The sequence below is a fragment of the Chenopodium album genome, chromosome 7 (assembly GCF_948465745.1).
Source record: "Chenopodium album chromosome 7, dcCheAlbu1.1, whole genome shotgun sequence".
Taxonomy (NCBI): domain Eukaryota; kingdom Viridiplantae; phylum Streptophyta; class Magnoliopsida; order Caryophyllales; family Amaranthaceae; genus Chenopodium; species Chenopodium album.
Window position 1 is genome coordinate 10730524 of NC_137840.1, and position 21295 is coordinate 10751818.

General features: G+C 33.9%; 1 protein-coding gene across 2 annotated transcripts; it reads right to left on the minus strand.

The window, feature by feature from the left end:
- Positions 1-140: 140 nt before the first annotated feature.
- Positions 141-17372, minus strand: LOC145640903 (uncharacterized). 2 transcript variants are annotated; one of them, XM_081692134.1, is made up of 11 exons: positions 17234-17372; positions 16922-17140; positions 15025-15120; positions 8323-8411; positions 8094-8222; positions 5973-6093; positions 4348-4438; positions 4152-4261; positions 3724-3875; positions 2924-3020; positions 141-668 (listed from the first exon to the last, which is right to left on the minus strand). In XM_081692134.1, exons 1-11 carry the CDS (start codon positions 17312-17314, stop codon positions 378-380), a joined length of 1476 nt encoding a protein of 491 aa, XP_081548260.1. In that variant the 5' UTR covers positions 17315-17372; the 3' UTR covers positions 141-377. The 2 variants fall into 2 exon arrangements, with proteins under 2 accessions (XP_081548260.1, XP_081548259.1); XM_081692133.1 differs by having other exon boundaries at positions 8094-8225.
- Positions 17373-21295: the final 3923 nt, after the last annotated feature.

The following is a 21295-nucleotide window of genomic DNA, read 5'->3' on the forward strand; positions in this document are numbered from 1 at the left end:
CCTCCCTCTCCTTTCCCTTCCTTCCCCCAATCCTTTACCCAAACAATAGAGTTTGTCCCTCTCTCTTTCTCTTCCTTTATTTTCCTTCCATTTTCTTCTATCCAAACAAGGTGTAAAAGTGCAGGTAGTCAGTCATGACCTGATATCCAAAAAAGGGTGATACGCCACAGTGAACAAGAACAATTATTGTAGAAATCTTCAAACAAATCCTATCATAAACCAATATACATAACTAAGTTGTTTTTCTCTATTTGCTGTAAGTTAATTAAATTTGCAGGGTCACTATATTGGACGATGTGAAGTAAAAAGAAAACTACAATGAAACCAACTAATGGTCTTCTACAAAACAACTTATCACTACTGGTAAACACATATCTTCAATTAGAACTCCTTGCATAGAATACTGAACCCAGCATAATTGCAATGAGCAGAATGAAACCAGCAACCAAGGCATTAACATTTTTGGCGATTGATTTTTTGGGATCACTTTGCGAGTTCTTGCTTTGGCTTACAATATGAGCAGTACCTGATATTTGATAAGAGGGGGCCACTACATTCCAGAATGGTTTGGCAGTCAAATTTGGAAGTTCATTCTCTGGTTGTAAGAATGTTGAGGCGTCTTCAGGAGCTTCCATCGACAACAACTCAACAAAGTGATCACTAAGGGCCTGTAAACAATAGTTTATCTAAACATCAAGATACGAAAATGGTGCAAAACATGTGCATAGTTTTTACTTTTGATAAAGAGAAAGGGGAAAAAAAAAAAAAAGAAAAAAAAAGAAAAAAAAAAGAAGAAGAAGAAGATAGTGATTATAAACTTAATTTGGGAGCTAACTGCACAAGTTAAAAATAAAAATAGCTTATATAACAGGGTACTCACACACTTTCTACACTTTTGAGAGCCAAGTGCACAAGTTTAACGAAATTACAGCAGAGCATAAAAGTGCAGGTAGTATAAAAGTATTCACCTGCTTTCTTTTCCAATAACATTCCACAGTTAAATGACAAGTCATGCATCTTTAACAAGGTCAATTTTTTTCTAAGTAAACCCTTGGGCTCAAATTGGCAAGCGTCACAAGCAGCTAATTTTCCACTTCAAACTCAAATCCAGCTAACTTATTATGTTCAATTCTATTAAGCAAACACTTCAATCAGGTCTTTTTATTTTAAGCTAAACTTCCAATGAACTTTCAACTGTCTATATTAGCAAACTTGTTGACTCCAACAAGTGAATATAGCTTCCCAAATTAAGACAGCTATTCAACTTCCATAAGCTTTTAACTAAACAATTTTCAACTGCTTCTCTAGCTAGCTTACCCTTCATAGTAGAGATTATTCTAAGATAACCCAAAGTTTGGATTAATATGGGAACACCGCTGATAGTTGAGATTAATCATGTGAATTTTTCCTATATATGCCTAGAATGAAAATAAAATCATAAGGGAGTAGTCTATTCCCTCCCCTCCCCCAGGGTAAACTTTCAGTGGCTTTATATGGTGGTTTGCCAGGTGGTGAATTAGATTTAATGTGGTCCTTAAGTTGGTTTGCAAGAAAGTGGTGGAGATTGCGGTGGTATAGCCAGTGAGGATGTGTTTGTTGTCATGCAAGAGGCTTGAAAGATATCAGAGGGAGATTTTTATCTGAGGAACATTGCGAAACTTCAAGGATGTGAAACAATGTCCTTCAAATAATTCCTAGAAAACTTTCCCAAATAACTTTTACTCTCTTTATTAAGTCAATGGAAACCAGATATGCCCTTAGCAGATACCTTTTACCATTTTCAAAATTAAAACAATGAAATTGGAAAGAATATGTTGCAGACTTGCTGTGATGCAGGTGCATGTGATAAATCATTGAAAAGTAGGGAGGATAAGATTAAGGAAGAAGACATGGAGGGGAGAATGCCGAGAAGGATTAGGTTAAGGAAGTAACATGGTGGGAAGATTGCAGGGAAGGAGAAGAAGAAAGAAGACCATAAGCATTATTATCCTTTAGTGCACTATTTTTCCTTACAATTTCTCACACCTTTTTTTCTTTCCTTTTTTTTTCCCCTCAAGAACTTCCTTTTCTAGCACACCTGTTAGGTGGTGGAGAAAGCATTGTTAGAGAGGGTCGTTCATGGCTGTGGCAGGGTGGGCAGGTTTTGAGGTGGTCACTTTTTGTGGATGGTACCATACTACCATGTATGGTAGATGTCAGTGGTCTGAGTTAATGGGCCAGAGAAAAGATGGCGGCGGGGAAGCCTAATAGCACCGGGCTGGGTGATGTTTGTGTCATAATATGTCGATGGTTGGGAAATTTCAGTAGTGGTGGCACTGAAAGACATGTCAGTGATGTCACTCTGTCACAATGGAGTAGGAGTTATGGTGGACAAGTGACTGAAGTTTTTTAATATTTTGAGGAATGTTAAGATGAAATAAACCAGCTAAACACCATAAAAAGAAAACATAATTGGATTACCTTTCCCATTTCCTAAAATCCCATAAGCAAACTTCCCTTAATGTTTAATGATTTTCATCAATTTTTATTAACGTAACAGTTTTTTCAACGAGTTTTTATAATTAAGTTCACAGGTTAATAAGTATATAATAACACGGGGTCATTTGTGTTTTACTTTTTTTTTCTGTTTACCCAATATAACAGACAAATTTAGGATTTCCAATGAGAATATCCCAAAATTTTATCAGGAGACAAGTTCAGTTCCTTCTAACAATGGTTTGCCTCAGCTTTTCTGCCAGGATTTACAATAACATTTAACAAGCAATTTTCAACAAGTTATGCCACACAGCACTGATACACTAATTATATATTTCAGAATAGTATGCATGATTACCCTCTTCCAATTCTTTTTTCCAGCAAAAAAAATAAGAAAAGAAAAGAAAAAGTAACAGGATATTTGGCATATGAAACATAAACCACAAACCTCAAAGCTTTCAGCTGGCAAAAGATAATCACAAACGAAAGTGCCTGCCAGCCAAGGTATGAATACTCTCCGCGGAAATGTCAGCATGCATTGCTTTCTGCAACCATACAAAAAAATTATTTTATACAAATTAAAGATAAAAGGATGGGCATGTCAAACATGACTCCACTCCAAGTAACACATTCCATCAAACTTCTGTCGATTCAACATAAATAATGCAATAACCAGGTCTAAGCACACACAAGCCTTACATTATGCTAATTGCAGATTGCTTTGAAAAGATCAATAAAAATACTTTTAAAAGGGAATAGTGACAATAGAGTGAAAAAGAAAGCATGTAGATCTGTTACTACAGATACAAAGGGTTTGTTTTTTAGGGGATAGGAGGGAGGGGATATAAAGTGGGGCATTAAAATTGTAGAAGGCAATCAACAAAAAAAGCAATTATGATAAACCAAGTGGTATTAACTACTTCCTCCTTTCTTTTGTACTAGCAACATTTCTACAGCGCACACTAGTCACATACTCCAGAACTGCATTTCGTGATTTATACTTACAGAAAAACAATGTCTACTTCATTACATGTAATATTTATAATTTTTACTAATGCGTGATTATAGATATTAACGGTTAAAATTATTGTTCATTGGCAAACGTGAAAGCAAAAATGTTAAAATCTATCTAAAAGAGAGAGGAAGTTTTATGCACTTTGATGCTCAATCAGAATAGATTAGATTTTTATTTTTATTTTTTTCTATCTAACTCACCCACAATGGAAAAACTGCTATGTCAAGAATTACCTCAAGGGCTGCTGGATGATCTGGTTGATAGAGTCCATTTTGGATGTCTTTATATATGTTTCAGAACCATTTTCAGAAGCAGTAGCAGTTTCCCTATCAGCCTCGTCAGTAATCATATCCAATCTGGTTCTCAAGCTCATGATGATATCTTCCTACATCAAACAAATATTCGTGTAGAATTGAAAATGGTAAGAAGAGAGCCAGTAACAGGACAAAAGAATCTAAAACCTACTACAGGATAGTGATGATATAGTTCTTGCTTATTGATTTTCATAATAGTATACATCATTAAAGCCATGCCTTTGCCATATCAGATTCTACTAGTATCATAAGTATACGGAACAAAATGTCCCTGGTTATTCAAGATACTGAGACAAGAAACTTATACACAATAACAAAATTCCAAAGTACATCCTATTTGAAAATACCTTAATATCAGCCACTGCTTGTGAAATAGGTTCTTTTGAGTTCAGATATGAATATGAGCACACTGTTCCCGAAAAAACGAGGATACCAACAACATTATTTTGGCTGCTGGCTTCACACACAACCACAAAAAAAACAACATATTCAGAATTTATGCAAAATTAACAGTAATTGCAAGATTGAGAATTATATCAGCACCTTCTGATGATGTGTCTTTCATAAAAGGAAAAAGAATTTCAACTTCATGCACACCACCAGGTGCACATGACCCATCCGTGATTACATCAACCTATCAAAGAATCAAAGATAGCATGATGAGAAGCTCCAAAATATATATGTCATAATGTATACATAAGGATACGAAAAGGAAATGCCATAAGGCCCATAATCATAGACAACACGGTCTTCAATGCTCCAACATAATAATAAGGTTTCTGTATGCATGCCAAAGATAAATCTCAATCTAGGGGACATACATTTGTATTTCCTCTGTTATTTGCAGTTTTAAAAAACTATTGAAGAATGTGAGGGTGTGTAAGATGAAGCAGGATAAAGTAAGAGAGTGTAAAAAGGTGGGTTTGTATAAGAAAAAGGTGAATAAATTAAGAGAGAGGGAATGATAATGTGTAATTATTGTGGGGATGAAGGGGTAAGATAGCAAAAGGGTAAGCCAAAAATAAAATAAAGCAAATTGGGTAGAACAAAAAAGAACAGACGGAGTATATAAAAGGAGTATTGCAAAAACCATCATACTATTAAACAAGATTACATGGGAAAGGGTTCGATACGTGGTATGAAATAGATATACGGAACACTACGCATGGTGAATCCAGTACAATTGAGTATGAAATAAAAAAATATATAATAATATGGTTGAATTTTTATCAACAGTTTTTTTTTTGGAAAATGAAATAAATATATTTCTACTAGTGTATTATATGGGCGTGTATGTGGTTTGTTTTAGAAAAAGCAGTATATCTCCTACGATTGTTATTAGTCGACATCTTTTGACTCTTAACTCCATTCACAAACTATAATTAGACTAGTTTTTGTGATTTATAGTTATTATAAAACATAATAATGTGGGATTTTGTTTGAATTGTCTTAATGTCTCATTCATCAATACCATCTTTCTGTAAAGAAAGAAAAAAAAAAAAAAAAACAAATAGTTGATAATTAGAAATATTAATCATTAAACTTGTGGCTTTTGGAGAGGGTGGAGTGGGCATTTTGGGATGGGTACAGCGACTTCAAGATGGTGGGGTGAGGTTTCGGGGAGGGTTGATTTAGTTATGAGTGGTTCGGATGGTGTTTACGGGGTTGAGATGGGATCGGCGAGGGATTTAGGTAGTCATGGTGTGGGAAAGAGGTGGATGTCGAGATGTGTTGGTGTTGTGGGTAAGGTGGATAGTGGTGGGGTCGTAATTTAATCATTCCCACTATCTCTCTCTTAACCTTAATGAGAAGCCCTTCAATTTATTAATTAAGCATTAAGATTTTTTGCCTAGAAATTTGTACAAAGCCTTTTGTTAAAAAATAAATTAAAAAAAAAAGTTGAAAATATAAGTATTAAATAAAATCAGTAATATATATATATATATATATATATATATATATATATATATATATATGTGTGTGTGTGTGTGTGTGTGTGTGTGTGTGTGTGTGTGTGTGTATATAGCAATTGCTACTTATATTTCATCCTATCTTGTGCACCAAAAAATCAAAGAAAAATGAAATGAAGGAATAAAAACCCTCATGAAAGATGTAATTAATATTAACAGAGAAGAGTGAGATGGAAGTTTTATTAGTAGAAACCTTACCAAATCACCATCAACGATTGCTTTTGCTCCTTTTAGCTCCTTGACATGATTTGAAATCCCATCAAGTAAGACATCATTCATCAATTTGGCTTTTGACATATTTTCATGAGTAAATGGCAATCTGATAATGGTTATAACAAAATTTAAACACCATAAGTATATGCTAATGCCTAAATAATTAGTTTGAGAAAAACCACAAGTTAATTCTGCAAAATAAATTATAGGAATGGTCTTCAACAAGAATGATAAATTATGGTATTATTTGGTTGACATGAGAATTATATTGCCATAGGCATTTGTATCTCATCGAATTAAAAACCCACATAAAATTTCCTAAGAATTGGCTAAAGTTGTTTGGTTGTTAACTTGTTATGAAAGCATTTTGCAAATAATGGGAATGTTAAAAATTCCATAAATTTACACTTCCTACATTTTTCAGTTTTTATGGTCAACCAAATAAATCCTATATTAAAATTCACATGAATTTTCAATTCCCCGATTTTTTTTTTTTTTTTTTTTTTTTTTGGCAGCCAAACAATACCTAAATTGCAAGTAGTTCCTAAAGTCTGGAATCAAGGCATTATGGGACCGTCATTATTACAAGAAAACACTCGAGTTTTTTTGAACTGGGTGGTCAAATTCAACCTCCAGACTCAAAGGAGTCGTGATAAGACAACTCAGACTAAATTCCCATCTATGATTTTAGCTTGTGTACGGCTGTTTGACATGGTGGTGCTTTGCAAAGACCAATGAAAAAGATTATTCGATGGGAAAGAAGTAATTGTAGCTGGTGGCAGCTTAGTTTTAAAAAGCGCAAGGCGCACCAAGGCGCAAATGGTCCTTGCAGCCTAGGCGTGAGGCGCAAGGCGAAGGCGCGCACCTTTTGTATGCAAGGCGCATGTATTTATATATTTATTTCAATTATTTTTTACTTTGATAGTACTTAATACCAATTAAAAAGATTCATAATAAATTAAGTAATGATATATTTAAAGTTAAGATAGTCTGAATTTGAAAAAATGTCCATCATTCTTCAATTTATAACTTAAATTTTAGATATTTTCCTTGAGGCACAAAGGCGCGCCTTACCAAAGGCACTTTGAGGCGCACGAGGCGCGCGCCTTCCGTAGGTGACTGAGCCTCACCTAGCTAAAGCCCATTTCCTAGAGACTGGGAGTGAGGCGTGCCTAGGCAGTAGGGGAAAGCTAGCAATATTGTGGTGGGGGGGGGGGTAATAGAGAGAGAATGAGTAGGAGAGCCAACGATACAGTACCAAGTGGACAACATGACCTACTACAAAGGTAAATAGGTCATGTGAATATTTTGAGAACATACCCCATGATTGAGACTCTACTAGAATAACCCATTGTTGCAATTATATGAGAAAATGGGTTATGGTTGGGGCCATAGTAATGAATTTGTACTTATAATAAACCTTTTAGAATTAGTAATTAGTGGCCTTGTGGGCCTTTAATAATTATAAGAGATCTCAGCCATTTTACTTACCACAAGTCCATATGATGCCAATTCTCTTTGCTTTAGAATTAGAAGACAAAAGCTTATCAGCCTCCTTCCCTAATTGAGCTCTAATTCTCTACAAACATCTATTCACCTCAAGCCACCATTGGTGTGGCTTCTTATAGCAATGTGATTTAATGTCATATAGAAATTATGGTAATAATTGAGTGATAAGTCTTTAATGCAATAACTCAAAGTTTTCCTAGCTATATATGATGGTATATTTCCTCTCTCTACACCACCTATTTCTTTGTTGCTAATCAAAATAACTTAGCTAAAATTTTTATTTTCTTTACTTATGATACAAGTTCAAAATTAGAGTTACTATTCCTTTTTCCTGATTAAAAAAAAGGACTTTAGTGAATGAATTAATTAGAAATCAAATTCTCCCCACCTGATTTTTTTTATAAGTCAATGAACTGACTTTTGTAAACAAAAACAGTAAAAAGGAAACCCTGGTTTAACTAGGAGATAAGCAAAGCAGAATACTTAGTACAATGAATTTAAAATAACAGATGGATAAAGGGAAAAATAATAAACATCCAACAATCACAAACAAACATGAGCCAAACTAATAATTATACAAAACATCTAGAGATATACCTCATACAAAAATTGTAGATGCACCGAAAAGTTTGGAGGGAATTTAGAACTTTTCCCAATTTAAAATCACAAGGTCGAAGGCTACTTGATGTTATATTTGAGGACACTGAGCAATTTCGACACGTCCACCTGCTTGAGTGATATGTCAATCTCATAACCTAAAAGTTTCAGACAAAAACAATCTAAAGGAGAAAAAAAAAATGGCAACAGGAAAAAAAAATAAAGTTACCTCCTAGGGCTATAAGATATGTGAAGAAGCAACATTTCATCAGAACCATTTTCCAATAAAGGAGCTGCATCTGCTACTCCTGTAACAGTCTGAATAAAAAAAATATCTAGTCAATTCATTCCATTGACTACACACAAAAGAAATATGGAGCTTAGGCACATAGAATTTTCAAATTCATAGCTCATTAACTTCTTTTTGCATAAAGAATGCCACCAGAAAAAGAATCTGAAAGAATGTAGGGTGGGAATACTATTATATGGCCAAAGATTACAATGATACGAAGTATCTAAACAAAATATGCAGAAGTACTAAGGTCCCATTTAATTCAACTTGTTTTGACTTATTTCACACCAGTAAAGTTCATAAATATTCAGACAAAAGTTCACACAAAATACATTATTCTGTTCCAAACAAAATAAGTTTCCTCAGGCAAATTCACAATTTCACATACAAATAAGACAGCCTCAAAATAAAGTAATAAATTTTGAAGACAAAATATGTTCAAATGAGATTTGTTTAGATAGTTCAGCCAATCTACTAGCCTTCTACCTTCTCTCTCTCTTCTCTCACATACCTAGTTCTTTCTTGTTCATCTTGGGGCTGCCACCAGCCTTTACGGCGGCAGTAAGCCCCTTTTTCTTTTCTTATTTTTAGCAAGATCTATAATTATTGTCACAATAAATCTCCATTATTGAATGTATCTTAACCCGTATTTGGGTTTAAGTTATCTTTTTTCAAAGTTTATGCAATGAGGTCAGATCTTGTCAGACCCTGCATAGAAGGATTTTGCAAACAACGATATGGGAAAAAGTTTGAAAAAAAGGATATGTAGGTTTGATCACATCAACAAAGATCATAGTTTTGCAAAATTAAAGTTTAATGTGATTTAATTTTTTGTGTAATTGTTAATCTTTGACTACTCTTATAAAATACAGGTCTGGTCACATGACTGTTGATTGATTAATTAGTTTTAGTTTCACATATAAATGAGATCAAACTAGCAATAAAGCATTTCCAAGAGATTATTTAAACATTAGTTAAATTATGAAGAAAATAATAATAATAATCATATATCTATCTAATATATAAAGCTAAACTTTAAGCCAGGTCACAAGGCAGCGACACTTGGCGTTCTAACTTTTCGCCAAGTGTCGCGCCACGTTGGATATATTTAAATAGATTTCATAAGATAAAAAAGTTAGTTTAGATTTCTATTTGGATAGAATTTTAGGATAAAATTGTTAGTTTAGAGTTTATTTTCGATAAAATACCAATATTTCAGATGTACAAATTGAATTATAATTTTATTCAAAAAAATTATTAGAATATACTCCCTCCTTCCCATAATTACAGGCAAATAACTCTAAAAGTACGGTTTTTAAGGAGGATGGAAAAAGTAGAGGAATATTGTATGAAAAAGATTAAAAGTGAAGAATGTTGTATAGGGATAAAAAAAAAAAGTGGAGAATATTGTATAGAAAAGTTAAAAAGTAAGTAATGATTGTTTGAGTATGTGTGTACTTTGTATGAAAAAGTAAAAAGTAAGTAATGATTTTTTAGGTACGTGTGTAATTTGTATGAAAAAGCGAAAAAGTAAGTAATGATTAGGTGTTATTTTTAGTAATAGGAGAACATTTTGGGACACCCAAAATAGTATATTTGCCTTTAATTATGGGACGGAGGGAGTAATTCACAAAAATTATTATATAAACTTATTTTTAATACCATAATATTTTTTGCAGCGAAGGAAGTACGTAGTTCAAAGCGTAAAACATCCATTTATAATATATATACCGGTTATAATCTAATAGAAATTTATTACTATGTAGCTCTGTCAATTAGGGTCGGGTCATAAGTCATTTCAGGTTATGAGTCACGAAATGTTTAACCCTTGCCCAAAGTTTTGGGTTGGGTTCGAGTCGGGTCAACCCAACGGACTTTGAACATTTATTTTATTTTATTTATTTTTTGCTATATTTTTTTTTTTTTTGATGTATTAAATCGAACATTTCAACCAATTCATATAGATAGCAAATCGTCACAACAATACTTCAATTCCTAACTAATTTTGTATCAATGATATATTTTAAAATTTGACATATAAATTAAAATTTTATCTTAAAATTCAATAAACAACCCGGGCATCACACGGGTACAAAACTAATACTCCCTCCGTCCCAAATTACTTACAACGTTTTGACTTTTTGCACTATTCACAAATCTCACTTTGACCATCTTTTTTAGCTATTATATGAAAGTCAATGTAATCATGTAAAATATTGTTGGGTTTATTTTAATGTATAGTTTCTTAATATGAAATTTTTATAGACTTTATAAATATATAATAAAAGATATCGACGGTCAAACATGTGCATCGTCAAGCGTGTACAGTCAAAATGTTGCAAGTAAGTGGGACAGAGGGAGTAATAGTAGTAATAATAATAATAATTGTAAAGTTGATATTATGAAACTAACAAAGCCCCACATAATTTCTTTTCTAACGTAATAATATGGTCAAACAAGAGTGATGGAGGAAGTAATCATTTTTTCATTATTTACATATATCATAGCGATATTGTTTCCTTGTTTTATTTATTTTATTGATTTTATACACTTTTTGTAAATATTCTAAAGAAAGTAATCCACAATTTCCATATCATAACGGATTATGAAATTATTATAATCACAAAAAGTCCCAATTTCTATTTTGTAAATTAGGTTATATATAAATAATACTTTATGATACAGCTCCCTTCATAATCACAAAGGTTCTCAAAGAAAGAGAGAGCGACAAATAATAATTCAACCATTAACGTTTCATATCTCACAAAGAAGAAAACTCCCATGGCTCGTACCAAGCAGACTCCACATAGATATTCATCATTATAGGTTATAAAAATGCAATTGAAAACTGCAGGTAAGTCTATTTCACGAGATGGCTTGATGATGCCCCATAGCAATCGGCCTCGCAAAGTTGTTCCTCATGACAACCAAAAGTCTCGGGATGCTATTCGAAAAAATCCTTTCACAAAAACTGTATGTGAAATAGCAACGAAAGTTGGCACACAGTTAGAAGACCAAGCTATCTCTACTCTTCACATAGCATCAGAGAAATACCTTGTTGATCTCTTTGAAGCAGCTAAGTTGTGTGCAATTCATGCTAAGCGTGTCACTGTCATACCAACATATCTATGGCTAAAAAGATCCGGAGAGTACGTGAAAAAGGCTTATCCTCTAGAGAAAACTAGGGGATTCCAATCTAATGTCACAGATGTAGTATCTAGTCTGGACTAAATACTACAGCATGGAAAAACTAGATCAAACAATTGCTATTAGCCTAAATCTTTTTCCAATTATTGTGGTTTGTATTACTAAGTTATTGTCATTTGACTCATTATCTATGTTGTTTGGGAATGATAAGTTATACCCAATTATCAGAAATATAATGGTGATGAGATGATTAAATAATGACAATATTGAATATTCAATACATATTAATGTATTAATTCTAAAACTAATTCTCCGGTGTCCCAAAATTCTGAAGATTTGAGTAGATCGACGCTAAAATGAGGTATAAGAAAAAATATCATATAAAGTGATAATAAATAAATAAAGATTAGTAGAGAATGTTGAAGCCTAGCTGTATCCAAAGTGAAAATGCTATACACTTTTGGAGTTTAGTCCTGTATCTTCTCAATTTCTATGCCTTGGTCACAAAACAACACTATACCAAATTGAAATCAAAGCCAGAACACCACTCTACCCATTCATTTTTCCAACCTATGTGTAGTAGAAGTCAGATAAACATGTCGAACTTGAGTATGAATCAAAAAATGAAATACGGTAATGGTTGATTTTTTCTTGATGTAACTGTTATAGACTAGTATTGCTGCTGCAAATATTGTAATCTGATTGTAAGATTAATAAGAAAGATTGAGTCTTTTTTAAATGAAACTAGCAAAAGGTTACAGGATAAATGTAACTTTGGGCTATAACTCTTGGTGGTAGCTTGAGGCTACTAGTCTCACATTCAAAATGTCACTCAATTTCTGCCAAACATCCTAATGCTAGCCTGCTTCTCTTTTATACTCAAGCACTACCATAACCCTAACATTAGTGTATTTAGGCCCCATTATATTGAAGTATCTCAACTCTCAAAAGTCAATCATCCAGAAAAATGGTGACATTGATCAAGACGTGGTCCACAGGATTAAGTCGGGGTGGCTTAAATTGAGAGCAGTCACGGGAGTGTTATGTGACCGAAGCTTTCCCTTCCCTTACAGTTGAAGGGTATGGTACAAAATGTTGGGCTTCTAAGAAGAAGCCCTTTAAAAACCCGGGGATTACGGAAATGCACATGTTAAGGTGGATGTGCTGGAATACTCTAAGAGATAAAATCAGAAATGAGGCTATTCGCAAGAAAGTAGTTGTGGCAAGCATTACAGACAAACTAAAGGAAATTTGTCTCATTAGTTTGGGCATGTAAGACGAGACCCAAGAGTTCACCGATACGAGTAGTGGAAGAATGGGACCATGGAGGGGTTAACAAGGGAGAGGGAGACCGAAAATGATTTGGCTGGAAGGAGTTAGGAAGAATATGAAGTATATGGATTTGCATGACAATGAGGCATTGGATCGTAAGGGATGGAGGAGGAAGATTTTTGTCAATGACTACATGGAATAATCAATTTGGTTCATGTCGCCAACCCCAATTATGGGATTAAGGCTTTGATTGATTAATTGAAGATTGGTCAAGACCTACGATAATAATTAAAACCAATTAATGAAGCATTTGAAATATTATGTTTGACGCAGTCGGAAAGGTAGAAAGAAAAGCAAGCACTAATCCTTCGCGAACAGATAGATTTACAAGCGATAAATCTGTTAAAATACTCCGGAATCCACCAGAAAAGAGTATAACTCTTGAGAATATTATAAAAATGTCAAAAACTGAATATTAAAGACGGCTAAAACGTTTAAGTAGTCTAAACAAAACCCTAATGCGAAAATAAAATAAAAATAAAATCCGAAAAATGTTTAAACGCTATTTCCGGGCCTTAAACGAACTCGGATGGCTTAAAAAGCCTGTCAGTCACAGCGCTATGAGTTGGACTCATTGGCCCGTTTCCATTCCGAAACATATTTTATTAAGCAATCTAACTCCGGGAGCCCGACTAGTAGAAATCATTACCCTTAAAAACTGAAAATCAAGCTTTATGACGTTGCACTTCTTCGTCGAACCGAGAAGCTAACCTCTCTACGTCAATGTTATACCTTAAAATTTACAATTCCTAGCCCAAACCCATCACCCTAACCCAGGCCATCTCTTCATAATTACAACGTAGAGCTCCTCCCTCAAACACTCTTTCTCTCCACTCCACCATCACATCACCAATCACTCGCCGGCATCAATGCAAATACAAAAGCTGGTTGTGGTCCACTCATCAGTAATGACACAGACACAAGAATTGAACTTCTACTTTCTACTTTCTCTTGTTAAAATTTAAGAAAAAAGGAAGGACAAGCGTTGTTTGAAGACTTCCATCGGTAAGTCCTTCTGTCTCAATAAAGAAATAGTAATAAAACTATTAGTGATATAATCATGATGATCATTTACTAAATTCCTTTTGGATGTATGAAATCAGTTTTTCTAGTGATGACTTCCCATTTGTAACTCACATTTCCGTTTTCTTCTTTTTTGAACATCAGTTACTTATTCCTCCAAAAAGCTGACTCTAAAAAAAACAATAAACTAATTAAATCTCCAGACACATGAATTACCATTGAGGTTAATCATTTAACAATCCACAATTGAATCCCAATAATGGAAGAACCTTGAGTTCCAAAATGCATCATAATATATGTTGACAAAATGGAAAATTTTATAGTTTATCAATTTACACAATAAATATGACAAAATACACCTGCTGATTCCACGACATTGATACCGTCATCCTACTGTGATTGTGAACACAACACAACTTTTCTAAGCCTGAAAAACCTCTTAGAGGTCATCATTATTCGTACACAATTGGTGTTAACTACTTTGACTATTCTCGATGCATATACAAGTTCCTAACTTCAATTTTGGTAAGAATATGAGGCGGAAAATTTTTGTTGCATTTTCAATGCTATGTCATTTGTTGATGTTATCGTAGAATAGGAGTGACAAGATATTTTGGTGTATAATTTCTCACCAAGCCTATTTGAAGGATATGAATTATCCCCTTGGTCTTTTAATTTAAATAATTTTTGGTCTTAACTATACCTAATGCATAGCTTGATTGACTAAAATATAATTTGGTCTTTAGCATTTTTTTCCTACTCAGCCATAACCATTATTACATAAAAACATTAACATGGTATACATGACCAACATCCCAAAATAGATGGTATACCTCTAATTAAATATCCCCATCAATGGGATGGTTGGTCACAAGATGAAGAGTAGAAGCACTATTGTTTCAGAAATATATAATGTTCAATTGGTCATGAGGTGGTGTTATAGCCTGCAGTAGGAATATATTATTAAACTCACAACTTAGGCATTAACATGAAGACAAGCGACAAATATGTTTCTATTTGTGAAAATTTGAAGTTTCCACAGACATCAGGTTTGTACAGAGTCTACAGACCCATGCCTTTGCAAACATCAAAGATACAGCCTTAACACGAAGAGTAAGGTAGAAGCAATATATTTACCTGGCAAAGTAATAAAGTTGAATTCTTGAAGGAAGATTCACCGACCCATACATATATACCAACAACCTTAACACCACCTACCAGCAACCGAGAAACCTGCAATCAACAAAATCAACAACCTTGAATGCAGGTGATGAGACAGAGAATTTTAAACTACTAGTATAGCTAAAGAAAAACTGTTTATAGATGCGCAATGAATCCTAACGATAAGGCTTAGCTTCCATCAATATTTTCAAAGAGTGCCAAATCAGATATTAATACATACTTTTTTGTCTGATTCATAAATAAGTAATAGACATGAAAGTAAAGGAGGAGAATAAGAAATACAACAAGTTTGGGATTCCCATAATGTGAACCCAGATAGAAGCTATATAAATAACTAGCTCCCAGGACTTAGAGGTCTAGCACAGTGTACTGTGCATGGTTTAGGGTCTTATTGCACAGAATTGGTTCCTAATTGCTCCAAATGGCTTCCTTTTAAGGCTTTCCCATCATGAGCCCCCAATTACCAACCTCTACATATAAAGTGGTAGATAGAACTTTAAGCAACTCAATCAATTAATCAACCAAAGCCCTAATCCCATAACGGCCATAAGTGGGGTTGGCTACATGAACCAAAAATGATTATTCCGCGTAGTCATCGACAAGAATCTTCCTCCTTCATCCCTTACCATCCAATGCCAACTTTAAGCAATTCAAGTCCAACAAAAATAAAAAAATAAAACCCACGCAGCGCAGCAAGGACAAAATCTATGTAACCTCTTACCTAGACCCGGATATGAGGGATCCAATATTGGTATGGATCTTAATGTCTCATACGTCAATCCCGAAAATCAAGACAAGGGGGGGCTGTCTGATTTTTAGGACATGGTTACGGGTACGTTGTTAAAAAAAAAAATTAACAACTTTTTTCCAAGGAAATTTAATTAAGTAATCTATAATTTTCATTATTTTTGTATCCCATCAAATAAATTCAATAACTTATAAGTTAAATGGGACCTGTAGCATGAAATAGGGTCTTTACATGGTAGTAATTAAGGTAAGGGTTTCATTCTTGAATCTCCCACTCATGACATTCTAGACTACCATTATCACATTAATACAATATTTATTTTCAATGTTATACAGTTTTTGGGTCATTATATGTTGGGTTTTATCTCTGTCCTTATAGTTACAGATGTGTATTTTATGCAAGAAAAATTCTTTGTTAATGAAGATTTATGTGGTGTCGCAACAAAGGTCAATTTTACACCTACAACAAATCTCGTTAAAATATGTTCTATTTCAAAATTATAATAGATTAAATGACCCCGCATGGAAATATATATCAAACAACGGTATGAGATAGTATTCATCAATGTCTGATGTCATCGACAAGAATCACGATTGCCCGATTAGAATACTATTGATCCAATTTAATTTGTATTTGCTAGGCTTGATTTTTCTAGTAAATTTTGTATGACTTTTCTATTGATGAATAAATCTTACTTTGTTGAAAAATCCGTAGTTGGCAATAAATTTACAACACCGAAGAATCACTAAAACCAATCACCAAAAAAAAAAAAAAAGAAAAAAGAAAACATAGCTCAATAGCCAAATAAAGTCCGATAATTATCAGAGGATTCTCAAACTAAAGACGATTTGAATACCATGCGATTTCACATTATTAGTAACACCAACCACCTATATCATCTCCCAAAATTCGCGAAAATCCAACAACAAAGTTCTAGCAGTCCATTAACATTCCACACCATTAAAACCAAACTCAAATGCAATTCCCAAACAATGCACTACAAATGACATATTCTCCACTAGAAAACGCAATTCAACATCCAATAAAAACCAAATAATTATAACAAACTAAGGACATAATTCTATAATTCAAAGTTGTAATAACCTGACGAGCGTGCTCGGCGACCCATTCCTTATCGATCAAAAGCAACGAAGAATCAACAGAAGATTTGGGCTTGGAAACTTTCTTCTTGTCGGCAGCCCCTTTGAGAGGATCAATAATTGAACATGGAGGATCTCCCGCATCATTTGGGGGTGTTGGTACTAAATCAAAGATGAAACCTCGATCTAATTTTGAATTAAGCTTGCCAATTACTAACCCTACCTACAAAATCAAAATTAAATTGAAATTATACTTTGAATTATAATGTGATGATGCCCTAAAATTGAGGGTTTTTTAGGAGAGAGATAAGAAAACCTGAGCAGGAATTGCAGATTGAGCAAGACGATCTTCGGCTAACTGAAGGCGGGTTTCTTCTCCGACTACAGCTTTCACCATTGTTGTTAGGATCAATTTTGATTTCTGGGAGAATATTACTAGTTGCCTAAACGGGAATTTATCAGTCTCGGTACGGTTCTTGCTGACTGGACATTTTTTTTCCAGTTGGGCTCAGGTCACCCAATATAACAAGTTGCACACACACTCCACTCCACATTAATACTATATTATTCGTTTTGGACTTAGCCTGCACGGATTTGTTTTTGGGCACATTTCAAAAGGTCTCATATTATTTGGAGTATGTACTCACTTATGAGAAGTCTTCTCTTATTTCTTTCATGTGAGACTTGGAATAAACTATCACAACAGTCTGGTGATACCGGATAGACTATGTTCACTTCATACGGAGTAATTTTTTTTTTTTTTTTTTATTGACGGGTTAACTTCATAATTTCATATGTTGGCTTTACTTGCTAATTTTGTGGGCTTTATTGAATTCCGGTGAAACATTATATGCAATTAATCATTATGTAATTAAGTGGGATAGTGTTTATGGAATTAAGCAAGTGATATATGAAAGGGTTATAAAGATGAATAGTAAATTTGATGCAGTCATTAAATTTGAGTTCAATATAACACAGACACCTGCATCAACAATAGTGTCATTGGCATACAAAAGGTTGCACAGACCACTATCAAAAGTACGAATACGCTTGTAGTACTTAGTTGAACTTAACAGAGTTAGTGTACCATGGTGTCTTCTTTGGTGGGCAAAAAACCAACTAGAGACGTAACATAAGATCTAAAGAGAGTTATCTGAACCATAGACACCATTATCAATATTTTCTTCAATGCGGTCGTTTGCCAGTTGAAGTGAATATTCAAGTGAAACAATGGATCGAACGACATAAATGAAAATTATCAGTAACAGAATCTAACTTATGAGTTGAAAATCGCATACTTGCTAACATCTCTACAATTTCGCTCTCTTTACAACAAACAAACAAATAAAAAAAAAAAATAATAATAATAATAATAAATCTATTCACCAAAAGTATTCAATTAATATTTTTTTTAAGAGAAAGTATTCTATTAATATGAAATGTAAATAATAAATCAATTAATTTTGTGGCATGTTGAGTGAGATAGTTCAAATCTTGGCCCCTTAAATATTTTCCAAAATCAAAAGCTTAATTATATCATGTGTAAAAATGATAAGAGATTTTAGCATCCTCAAAATACAATGTCCAACAAATTGTCCTCCATTTAGGGATTTGTTAGTTTAAAAGTTATAACCAACCATAGTCTTCATAGGCAACGAGCAGAAAATTTCCTTGATTAGCTTCCCGTTCATTGATTTTGCTATTTGTATTTTACTTGTGCCAAAAAAAATAAAGAGTATAGGTACAGGACTACAGGCACAGAGAAATGAAGTTCATAACATCCATGAACGACGTATTCATAGCAAAACCAAACGACTGCTAGATACATATGACAAAGCGCCTTGATCAAAGCCATGATTTAGAAGCCAAGCCTGGCTTGACACAAAAAGGTTTCCAAAGCCTGAATGATTCTTGAGTGGTAAACTAATGGCGATGCACATATCTTACTCCTTTGAGGCACAACTTCCGGGTTTTGCAGGCTTGATATTTGCCTTTGTGAACCAAGTGGTATACAGAAATTGCTTATGAGGCCCAACATGGTTACAAATCATTTTAAGTTTTTGTCTCTCTCGCATCCACCGCATAACTGTTTTCATGTGTGTCTTGCTTGTTAGTTCCTTCAAACCAACTTCCTGAAAGGTATTACAGCATGGTTAAAACAAGTTGCTAGTATTCCTTTTGCCAGACATACATAAATAAATAATGAACAAAACAAATACGGAATACTTTGTACAATCTAGTAGCTAGAGAGCATATTCTCAAACCCTTTCGGGATATATCACTTACTCAAATCCCAGTCTATAAAACACACTTTTAAATGTTTCAGCAAACACATGATTATTCAAACTACTAAATTAACACTTTAAACATAAACTATGAATAATCAACACTCTGAAATTAGACAAAAATCTTAGCAATCACATAATAGAAACTCGAAAATGAAGATTGAACTAAGAAAATGGTGAACCATGAGCTCCTCAACTGCCCAAGTAATTGTGTCCACAATCCACAAGAAAAAGGATTCGTGATTATGGAAGCTAGAACTCTAGAAGGCAATGCTCAAATAGTTAGCAATCAAACTTTTGACAAAATTCATTAGATGATAAACCAATAAGACAATAATTAGATACCAAAGTAAAAAGATAATAATCAAACATTACTCATTAAGACAAATTGTGTTAAAGGTGCCTGAAAGTTACAGCAATAGATCTAGAGCAGCCAAACAAGCCATGATCCTTATCTTGAAAATACGAAGTACCGTACAACAGCATCAAAACTTGGAACAATGAAAACATTATGGACAAGCTTTAAATCTTTAAAATGTTTGAAACGATTTCCACTTTTAGAATGCATCAAAATCTCCAAGCATATAACAGAACATTGTTAAAATTACAGCAGCCTGTGCTCCCAAATCAATCAGAACACCAAATTAGGCACACATGCCACACAACAAAGAAAACAAGAAAAAATTTCGGGTTTGAGGTAAGATTTCTTATACAAAGTACAAGCCGACTCTATTGACACTCATATATGATCAAAATATACACGATTAGTAACAGCTTTAGCATCGAAAAATCTACATCACTGAGCATCGAAGCAAGGGAAAATTGATATATTTAGCCTCATAGTATCAAATTTAGCTTCCACTGCTTCTTCAAGAGTGAGGGCAGTCCTCCCTCCACCCGAAACCATTATTTACACAGATTGACGGTGTAATTTGAACTATTAACGTGACAACGTTGTAGATCATAAAGAAAATCAACATTAAAATATTGGACTTGATCAGCCCTCATTTCACCTCATGTATACGCCTAATTGGACCTGATCAACCTTTATTGACAAGCCTTGAAACTTATTATTTATTTTATTTTGGTGAAATCTTAGAACTATCGTTTTTCTGTGAAATCATAGACTTTAATTCACTTCAAAATCACAACAAAAGCCGCTGAATACCAACAATTCTTAGTCACAAAATTAACATCCCAAAATAAAAAAAATTAACATCCCAAAAGCAAAAAAATGATCAGCAATTCAATTGTATGAAGAAAGAATTACATACTATTAATCAAATAATGAACAAATTATCCCGAAATCAACGAGTAATCAGCAATTAAATTTACATAGTAACAAATATAGTCCAATAATCTTATATTATCCCGAAATAAAACATCAAATGATTAGCATTCGATGAAAAAAGCAATTGAAAAAGAGGGAGAGAGAGGAACCTGAAGTCGTTCCCAGGTTTGAGCGATAGTGAGAGGACCGTGGTCCTTGAGGATGTCAAAGATGGCGCGAGTAATGGTTTGAGTTTGTTCTGGTTGTTGAGATTTGAGCTCTATTGGTTTCATTTTTGGCTTTGGTTTCTTGGCAATCAACAACCTTATTGCTGTTCCAAACACCATTTTCAGGTCTTTTTCAAGCTTCTTCAACTGCTTTGGGGGTGTCTATATATGATGCTTGTGTGTGTGCGACACTAAACCCCGGTTGCCTAAGGGCTTTGCAAATTTGCAACTTGCAAGGTCCCAAGCCAAGGGGCATAATAGTAAATTTATCCCAAAATTTGCACAAGTGTTTATGAGGATGTCCATGAATTCTGGGTATCCGCAATCAGAACCGGAATCATAATCATAATTATTTAAGCTTCTCTACAAAGAAGTTGGAAGTGATACATGCCAACTTGCCAAGGTAAACTAATTAATAGCGACCGAATTTATTGAGCAATTTGCTTACTCCGAATGGTTGAAAATATTGTTACGGTAAAAAAGTCATCAAGGAAATGGCAAATGTGATGTGTTTCATGGACTTATGAACGTGTCATAATCCGACTCAAACTGCACTATTTAGATCTTTCTATATTAAAGCCAGCTAGCTTCTGGCC